Below are 9,897 nucleotides of genomic sequence, written 5' to 3' on the forward strand. Positions count from 1 at the left end.
CACAGCTACTACTACCCCCGTCCCTTTCCACTCTCCCCCACCATGACTTATGACTGCCACATCTCAGGTATCCTAGCCCCCACCTGCCTTCCCTTGCCACTCCCCCCCACCCTGACTTATGACTGCAATATTTCAGGTATCCTAGCCCTCCCTCACCCCGTATATTCCACGTTCTTCTCCCCTCTCCTATTCCCATATAATAACTATTCCCACTAGTCAGTGTCCTTGGTTTCTGAAAACACCTTTGTTCCAAAGTCCACAGAAAAAAAAAACGGTCATCCTTATTGGCTCTGCCTAATCCTTCTGAGGTCCTTTGTTGTAGTTTTTCATGTGATGAATCTTGAAAGATTCATGAAAACGGATGAAAGAGAAATAGGCATACAACATTAGGTTAAGGAGCATGCAAAGTCCAAAACAGTTAACCAAAATAAAACAGACAGTACAGATGAAGAAAACTTTCAGAAGCTTCTAATTGAGTAGCTAATGCAACTTGCAAAATCAATGATCTTTTCATCTCTTGAGAGATGTCATCCATGATGATCAAAAAAAGAGATTGCAGCAGTTAACAGTGACAAGAATGCTCTGACACTGCTCTGTCTCCATGAAGAGGTTACAAATACCATATCTGTATTGTAAGATGCCATCCCCAAGAGCTCTGAGACCACTGCCGGATGCAACAGCATATCTTGAAGATGTCTGGAATAAGAACCTAGAGGTTTGTAATGTGTAGTAGCAGCACCCCACCAAATCCTTATTTTGGTGGATATCCTCTGCTCCCAGAGTATATAGCCATTATACCCCCCCCCCCCTCGCCACCACCACTAACAACCTCCCACCCCCTTCTTCCCCATAATACCCCAGTATCCCACCGCTCCTCCTCCCTCTAAGACATCAGGCCTTATTATCTCTGCTCAGGAAACCACCACCATACAAGGAGAGTCAAATATTGAGTGGTTGGCCTGTTTATTGGATACGATACTGTGATTAAGGGCGTGCTCTGTCTCTGTCCTGTCCCCATACAACCATAAACCGTCTGCTATTCAGGGCATAGCACTGCCAGCTTCCAGCTTCTGCAGCCCTTTTCCACAGGGTAGGGTTTCACGCCCAGAAGGAAACGCCATCCCACAGGCATAACCCACTCTGGGCCCACCCTTCTTTATCAGCAATGCAGAGGCCTACCTTGGTTTAAAGTATGGTAACAGCAATCACCATATTTGCTTGAAATCACAAGTGCATGCTTGGACATAAGCTACACCTTGTTTAAGAATGTAATATTTTCAGAGATTGCTTAAAAGGGCTGGCTTCATTCCCTTCTGGAAATCTGCAAAACATGTTTCAACTTTGAGAGTGGAGCCGGAGAGGGAATTTGTTTAGGTTGATGAGCAAAAACATTGTGTCTGACAGGGAATAGATAGGCATACTGTTATATTCAGGTACCTCAAACCTGCTGCACTTACAACAGGGGTGTCAAACTCATTGCCTGGGGGGTCTAGTCTCTGCTGGTTTTTGTTTTTTCCTTTCAATTAAGACCTAGACAACCAGGTGAAGGGAGTTATTTAATAATTAGTGACCTTAATTCATCAATCAAGTACAAGGGAAGAGCGAAAACCAGCAAACACTCAGCCCTTCGTGGAATGAGTTTGACACTTGACTTACAATCAAAAGAAACAACTGGTAGATGCATACTTATAAAAAGTCTTACTTCAATACCCAGAAATGTTGTGTGCCTTTCAATAGTGACATGTACCTGAAAACTTCCCAAAACTTCCCAATAGCTAAGTTTACCCCATCAATTAAATGTTTGCAGATTCAAGACCACCTCTCTCCACTTTTATTGGCTTGTGGGGGGCCTCAGAACCCTAAAAAGTTCAAGATTCTAAATCTGGAGTCCTGTGAGCATCAGTGGGCGTGTCTTAGGTGACCGGTTTAAAGTGTGTCTAAACTCACTTGACGTCTAGTCTTTCTGTTGAGGTGCACGCGGATCGACCACTCCTTTGGGCTATATTTCCGTGGATATTTAGGGGAAAGCTAATTCGCAACCATGGTAAGAACAATGACTTGAACACACGCAACTAATTACACGAATAAAAACATGATAAATAGCGAGTTTGTATAGGTTAAATGTGCAATGTTAAATTTGGACGGGTAAAGAAATTAGGGCAATTAAGATTAAATTAGCCTAATTTTGAAATTATTTATTTGAGAATAATTTCAACAATGTATTGTCTCAATATATAAGGTATAAAACATCTGAAATAGTAGAGTAATTTGCTTAGCTCATGATTTCTCAATCATCTTGATAATAACAATCACGAAATTGCTTAACCAAAAATAGTGTGTGTGTGTGTGTGTGTGTGTGTGTGTGTGTGTGTATTTTTGGTTAAGCAATTTCGTGATTATTATATTTATTTATTTCACCTTTATTTAACCAGGTAGGCAAGTTGAGAACAAGTTCTCATTTACAATTGCGAAGTAGATATCTATCTATATCTGGAACATAAGTTGTGTGGGCGCAGGGTTGATATGGGCACTTGTCAGGCGCACAACCTAAAAGGGAGTCCGACAGCAAAGCTGCGGATTGTGCTGATGCGACAAATTCCGTCGGATTGTATATCAGTATGGCCATATACGGGGGGGGGGGTGTAATGTGTTGAGCCATAAATAGCATGGCACATTTTCACTTGGCCTAAGAGCTGTCAGTAGGCCTAACCTACACCTTTTGGGCAGGGCACATGTGACTGTCAATACAAATGCACTAATGCTAATAGCCAATAACTGTTGCCCTAAAAAATATATATAAATGTTGTCTTGGAGAGATGGTCACGACAATGACTTGGCACATGTGGCGCTGTTTTTCCCTCTAGACTGACGCGCAACAGGAGGCCCGCTCATACTTGAGCGAGGAGATGCTTAACGGTGAGTAGGCCCATAGCAAACCCATGTTGCCGATCATTCATGTCAGGTCTAATGAATATAATAATTCGTTTCCCGATAATTATGACCTAATCATTCCAGAGTTCAAGGCTGCCTTCGACATGTTTGACACCGACGGTGGCGGTGATATCAGCACCAAGGAATTGGGTCAGGTCATGAGGATGTTGGGCCAGAATCCGACAAGAGAGGAGTTGGATGAAATCATTGAGGAGGTCGATGAGGATGGTGAGAAACTGCTGAATCTAAAATAGCCTACATGAATGTGTGTGTGTGTATATATAAACCTAAATGGGACGCTTACATTTTGGCGCGTAATTGGGCTTCTTTTGGGTAACCAATGCCCGTGTTGTGCTTAGGTGACCAGTGTTTCATAAGTACCTGTTTACATTGTCTATAGTTGTTTTATTCGAGCGTGATGCGTAATCTGGCCCTTCACCTCAGGTAGCGGAACCATCGACTTCGAGGAGTTCTTGGTCATGATGGTGAGGCTCCTAAAGGAGGACCAGGCCGGCAAGTCCGAGGGAGAGTTAGCGGAATGTTTCCGTGTGTTCGACAAGTACGTTACAGGCTTGTGGGGAGAAGGGGTTACCGTTTACATGTGTGCAATTACAGTCAGCTTTCAAATGATGTCGAAATGCTGTTTAAACTCCTTCCAATGTGTTACTTCTGCAGGAATGCCGACGGCTATATCGACAGAGAAGAGTTCGCCATCATCATCCGCAGCTCTGGCGAACAAATCTCAGAGGAGGAAATTGATGAGCTGTTGAAGGATGGAGACAAGAACGCTGATGGCATGCTGGACTTTGACGGTATGACATAGGGATGATGCCTTTGATAATAATAATTGTGGTGCTGATTGGCCAATTAGCCTATATATTGACCTGCATTTTCATAATGGATACTGACGGAACTTTTTAATTAACACTGAAATATATTTAAATGTTTTGTTCATAATGGATTATTTTTCAGAATTCCTCAAGATGATGGAAAATGTGCAGTAAAACGGAGACTCATGGACATTCCTCCTTCCTTTGACCCCTGCTGACCTATTCTGATCCTCTATTGACCCACTCCAACCCCCCCCCCCAAATCTGGTCCATTGCCTCCGTTCATCCACCTCGAAACAACTAGACCTGTTCGACAGGCACCTGGTGGAGGTTACCAGAGCTTTTGAGCCCTTCCTGCTTGTGATTATGACGCCAAGCTGCTTGCTGCTGTTTCCCAAATCAGGTGGGCAAGGCCGGGATGTGAAATTAACTGCAACTCCACAGAATGGCTCAGTGCATCATAGGCGCTCAGCACAACAGCCTGAAGCTGGGAGCTTAGTCAGGACGTACTCTCATGGGCAGCTTGTGATTGCTGCTTAGACCAATGTCAACAGTAATCACATCACTGTAATAACATTGTTTGAAAGAAGAAATTAAACACATGCTCACTGGAAGTTGGTCTGTAGCCTATTATTGAGGAATATCAAAATGTTTTTCATTTTCTTTGATTCATACATCCATCTTGTCGTTGTTACTGTTTTGGACCAAAATAACAAGCCAGATTAGAAAGCAGTAAAGCTAGGCCTACTTATTGCAAAATACAAATACATATATAAAATCAGGGGGAAATCCAGACAAGTTTTTAAAATGTTGATTATGCAAACTAAGTAGCCAAAGGAGTCCCTATTAAAATAGAGTACTGATCGTGGGTTAAGGCAAGGCTTCCTAAAGTTGGTCCTGCCCCCCAGGGGTGCACCTTTTGGTTTTTGCCCTGGCACTACACAGCTGATTCAAATAATCAAAGCTTGATGAGTTGAATCAGCTGTGTAGTCCTTGGTTAAAACAAAAGGTGCACCCAGGGAGGGCTCCAGGACAGAAGATACACTCAGTCCTGCAGTTTTAGTGCATGTACAATTTAGGACCATGTGCATTAATTTGCAAACATTTAACAGAACAGGCAGAATTGTTTATTCAATGATAACACTATATATCCACTGTCTAAAGGTGTAGGAGCAAGTTAAATGGTTCCGGAACAAAAACCCATCCATGGATGCATATAAAGTCTACATTGACCCCCCCCCCCCCCCTCCTCTGGGCTAGGTCCATGTCCTGAACATTGTCAGTAAAGGATGGAAGACCGTGTCAAAAGGTGTGTTACTGTATTCATTTCCATTTCACAATGTCACTATGCCCATCCTTAGTGATAAATGGGACAATCCTCACATAAGAGCAAAGTTAGCTCACATGACATGATTAAAACTTTAATGAGAACATTCTATTATTAAAAAAAAAGTCAAATACACCGGATAGGTGCAGCGAAATGTTTTACAGGGTCAACCATAGTAGGCAGCCCCCCTAAAACAAAATAGGGTTAAGTGCCTTGTTCAAGGACACAGTTTATACAGTGTCAGCTCAGGTATTAGAAACAGCAAAACGCTCGGCTACCTGCCATCCTGTTATATTTGTCTATGCTATTAGATTGCACATTTGTTCACAAATAATTTGTCAATCCACTTTCCCAACTGAAAGGCAGCAACATAGCATCTAGTCTGCCAAAAAGCCACACAAAGTTGATTTTGACAAAGATATGTATAGAAGGCATTTGACATGAGCACAAACATATCTGAAGTCACAAGTGGATGGTCAATTAACATCTCTACTGCTACAGAATAAACGTTAGATCCTTATAAAAACATGTAAAATAATCATAGCAGAATAAACAGCACGGACAATGCGAAAAAATATTAAAATGTTGAAGCCCATATCCCTCTACAACCACAGGACCTAAGAACCATAGTTTGCTTCATCAAAGGCCTTGCGGGCTCTCTTCAACTCCTCGTTCATCGTCAAGAGGTCCTTCACTCTGGCAAACTTCCTTGGATCTTTCCGGATGAGGAAAACAATGTCTTCCACCTGGACACGACCCTGGCGTCCGATGGACATGGCTTTGTGTGTCATTTCCGTGACAAACTCGATCACCAGGTCCTCCAGGATGTCCACTGATTCAGTGTAGGGATTCTGGTCGTCTCCAAACCCATACATCATACACCGAAGCTCTTTAGAAAACAACCGTTTTCGCTTGCCGTGGCTCCCATCGGCTCCACCCGCCCCGTCATCCAAATCCTCGTCAAAAACGGTTTCGTCTTCCTCCTCCGCCATTCTACCAGCGCCAAACGGTGTACTAGAGCTAGCAATTGTAGCTAGCGTTAGCTAACTAACTAACTAATAAATGACGTGGCTAACTTAGCTTAGCTACAAATCCCAGTGTCAAAAGGTGTTTCGCAAACGTTGCAGGAAGATGCAATTGGAATCCTGAAACGGTTTGTGTCGAGGTGTTTTTTGTTGTTGTTGCTTAATATCAATGATAAAAACCTAGGAGCACAACAACAACCAACCCCGAATAACGATTTCTTCTTCGCTGTAGCTGCCACCGGAAGTACCTACAGCAATTGTCTAGGCGTTATTTTGCTTAGAAAAAACTAAAATACTGCCACCTAGCTGCAGTGAGTGGGGCTCAAATCCAATGTTATTTGTCACATGCGCCGAATAAAACAAGAGTAGACCTTACAGTGAAATGCTTACTTGCAAGCCCTTAACCAACAATGCAGTTTTAAGGAAAATCTGTGTTAAGTTAAAAAATAAAAACATAATTAAAGAGCAGCAGTAAAATAACAGCAGCGAGGCTATATACAGGGGCTCCCGGTACAGAGTCAATGTGAGGGGGCACAGGTTGTCAAGGTAATTGAGGTAATATGTACATGTAGTTAGAGTTAAAGTGACTATTTATAGATAATAAACAGAGAGTAGCAGCAGTGTAAAAGAGGGGGAGGGGGGACAATGCAAATAGTCTGGGTAGCCATTTGATTAGCTGTTCAGGAGTCATGGCTTGGTGGTAGAAAATGTTAAGAAGCCTTTTGGACCTAGACTTGGTGCTCCGGTACCATGCGGTGCGGTAGCAGAGAGAACAGTCTATGACAAGGGTGGCTGGAGTCTTTTTGACAATTTTTAGGACCTTCCTCTGACACCGCCTGGTATAGAGGTCCTAGATGTCAGGAAACTCGGCCCCAGTGATGTACTGGGATATATGCACTACCCTCTGTAGTGCCTTGCAGTCGGAGGCCGAGCAGTTGCCATAACAGGCGGTGATGCAACCAGTCGGGATGCTCTCTATGGTGCAGCTGTATAACTTTGAGGATCTGAGGACCCATGCCAAACCTTTTCAGTCTCCTTAAGGGGAATAGGCTTTGTCGTGCCCTCTTCATGACTGTCTTGGTGTGTTTGGACAATGATAGTTTGTTGGTGATGTGGACACCAAGGAACTTGAAGCGTTCAACCTGCTCCTCTACAGTCCCGTCGATGAGAATGGGGGCGTGCTCGTTCCTCCTTGTCCTGTAGTCCACAATCATCTCCTTTGTCTTGATCACATTGAGGGAGAGGTTGTGCTCTGCCGTAATTGAGTGGGGCGCACTTGATTCAGGTCGTCCTGGACCGGGTAGGGAGAGTGATCCATCGCCTCTACCTCTCGCATTGTGACTCTTTCCATTGGACCAAGATCCCAAAATCCACCATGCACCAGCGCGCTTCAGGAGAGCAAAATCAAATGCATCGGTTAATTTGCTTGCACACATCCAGATGATGCTGTGTACCATTTTGTGTAATGATGCTTTCGGTGTGATCAATGCGTCAGTCCACATACAGCGAACGGTTGGTTTGTACTGCAAAGGTTTTCTGAAAGCTTCAGGGTTTTCACCGAATTGTCCCGGAAAACGGTTCATTACACGGAGCTCCATTATCTGTTCACAATGCACATTAGTGATATCTGCTGGTCAGCAATAAATAGCAGCGTGTGATTATCAGATTGACGGGTTTTTTTCACCACTGTTTTTATCAAAACTCCGTGGCGCAGCGTTGAGTCGTTGCTTTATTTAGGATGCTTAAGACAGAAGCTTATATTATACAAAAAAACAACTAATTATTTGAACAACAGCACAGAAAGTGTGGCTTCACACAAAACAATATATAAATAGTGTGCCTTCAAAGGGATTGGATGTTGCCTCACACATACCTACTTATTAAAACATTTTATTTTAAAATTATTCATAAATATTATCCTGAAAACCACTATATGAAGAAGTTGAAAAAAAGGCATACATTCAAATTGTACCTTTTTGTAACGACCACCCAGAAACGCCGTTGCATCTTTTTTGGCGCTGTATCTACGGTAAGACACCGAGATAAAGTTGGTTTTATATTCACACATTACGCATTCGGACATTCAACGGACATTCATCAGACATTCATCAGACATTCAACAGACATTCAACGGACATTCAACGGACATTCAACGGACATTCATCGGACATTCATCGGACATTCATCGGACATTCAACGGACATTCAACGGACATTCAACGGACATTCAACAGACATTCATCAGACATTCATCAGACATTCATCAGACATTCATCAGACATTCAACAAACATTCATTTACATTTACATTTAAGTCATTTAGCAGACGCTCTTATCCAGAGCGACTTACAAATTGGTGCATTCACCTTAAGATATCCAGTGGAACAACCGCTTTACAATAGTGCATCTAAATCTTTCGGGGGGGGGTAGAAGGATTACTTTATCCTATCCCAGGTATTCCTTAAAGAGGTGGGGTTTCAGGTGTCTCCGGAAGGTGGTGATTGACTCCGCTGTCCTGGCGTCGTGAGGGAGCTTGTTCCACCATTGGGGTGCCAGAGCAGCGAACAGTTTTGACTGGGCTGAGTGGGAGCTGTGCTTCCTCAGAGGTAGGGAGGCGAGCAGGCCAGAGGTGGATGAACGCAGTGCCCTTGTTTGGGTGTAGGGCCTGATCAGAGCCTGAAGGTACGGAGGTGCCGTTCCCCTCACAGCTCCGTAGGCAAGCAGCATGGACTTGTAGACATTCGTCAGACATTCAACAGACATTCAACAGACATTCATCAGCCATTCAACAGACATTCAACAGACATTCATCAGACATTCATCAGACATTCATCAGACATTCATCAGACATTCGACAAAAGTAATTTTAAAATTATAAAAATCAATAGCTAATTGATTGATTGATTGTCACAGAAACGTAAAATAGATATGGTTTATTCTATAAATGTCTAGCATACTTTTACAACCTTTGTTTTGAATAAAAATTCCAGTTTTGATTTGATGGAAATACATAAAAAGTTGAAAATGCCATTTAAAGCTGTATAAATCAGTAACTAACTCACAGTTTGTCACAGAAACATCAAACTAGGTATGATTTATTCTATAAATGTCTAGCATACTTTTACAACCTTTGTTTTGAGTAAAAATTCCAGTCTTGATTTGATAGAGAACATGTTGTCTGTCTTGAGGGTGGTCAAAGTTCTAACGAGTCTGTTATACCCTATCAGAAGGGCATAAAATTCTGCATCTTCAGTCATATTAAATGACATTACAGGAATAAAGTACGTGATGAAGGGGTCAGGCCTAACTAACAAAGAAGACAGGTGGATGGATCAAGAGGACCAAGACAACCAAGAGGATCAACATGGCGCAACATTCCACAGTGGCGATAAGGAAAACCAAGAGTGAACCTTTTTATTGGAATTTGTATTCAAAACAAAGGTTGTAAAAGTATACTAGACATTTATAGAATAAACCATATCTATTTTTATGTTTCTGTGACAATCAATTAATTAGTTATTGATTTTTTTTACCATTTTAAATGGATTTTGGCGAATGTCTGTTGAATTTCCGAATGTGTGAATATGAAACCAACTTTAACTCGGTTGGCAAGACATCAGTAGATTTATAGTTGAACATATTTATTAAGATTTGACCCTATTATGGAGAGATGTACTGCTAGGATTATTTACCCACGATAGAAATAATTGTAAACAATTTAATGTATTTCATTATTCTTTTGGCCACATTTCATATTCACAAGAGTACATTTACAATGAAATTAGA

The 9,897-nt window shown here is 42.1% G+C and overlaps 2 protein-coding genes across 2 annotated transcripts; one reads left to right on the forward strand and one right to left on the reverse strand.

Moving 5' to 3' along the window:
• Positions 1 to 1,889: 1,889 nt before the first annotated feature.
• On the forward strand, positions 1,890 to 4,375 carry LOC115168623 (troponin C, skeletal muscle). The gene is made up of 6 exons (XM_029724074.1): positions 1,890 to 2,044; positions 2,865 to 2,916; positions 3,016 to 3,159; positions 3,376 to 3,490; positions 3,607 to 3,743; positions 3,904 to 4,375. Exons 1-6 carry the CDS (start codon positions 2,042 to 2,044, stop codon positions 3,933 to 3,935), a joined length of 483 nt encoding a protein of 160 aa, XP_029579934.1. The 5' UTR covers positions 1,890 to 2,041; the 3' UTR covers positions 3,936 to 4,375.
• A 490-nt stretch (positions 4,376 to 4,865) lies between these two features.
• On the reverse strand, positions 4,866 to 6,354 carry taf13 (TATA-box binding protein associated factor 13). The gene has a single exon (XM_029724076.1). The coding sequence runs from the start codon at positions 6,078 to 6,080 to the stop codon at positions 5,706 to 5,708; it is 375 nt and encodes a 124-aa protein (XP_029579936.1). The 5' UTR covers positions 6,081 to 6,354; the 3' UTR covers positions 4,866 to 5,705.
• Between the last annotated feature and the right edge of the window lie 3,543 nt (positions 6,355 to 9,897).

This window comes from Salmo trutta, chromosome 30 (genome assembly GCF_901001165.1).
Source record: "Salmo trutta chromosome 30, fSalTru1.1, whole genome shotgun sequence".
NCBI lineage: Eukaryota > Metazoa > Chordata > Actinopteri > Salmoniformes > Salmonidae > Salmo > Salmo trutta.

Excerpts from the sequence above, each read along its gene's own strand:
- LOC115168623 (XM_029724074.1), top strand. Across the intron at positions 3,160-3,375 it reads TGAGGAGGTCGATGAGGATG|GTAGCGGAACCATCGACTTC; the intron begins GTGAGAAACTGC and ends CCTTCACCTCAG. Across the intron at positions 3,491-3,606 it reads TGTTTCCGTGTGTTCGACAA|GAATGCCGACGGCTATATCG; the intron begins GTACGTTACAGG and ends TTACTTCTGCAG.
- taf13 (XM_029724076.1), bottom strand. The coding sequence starts at position 6,080 with ATGGCGGAGGAGGAAGACGAAACCGTTTTTGACGAGGATTTGGATGAC.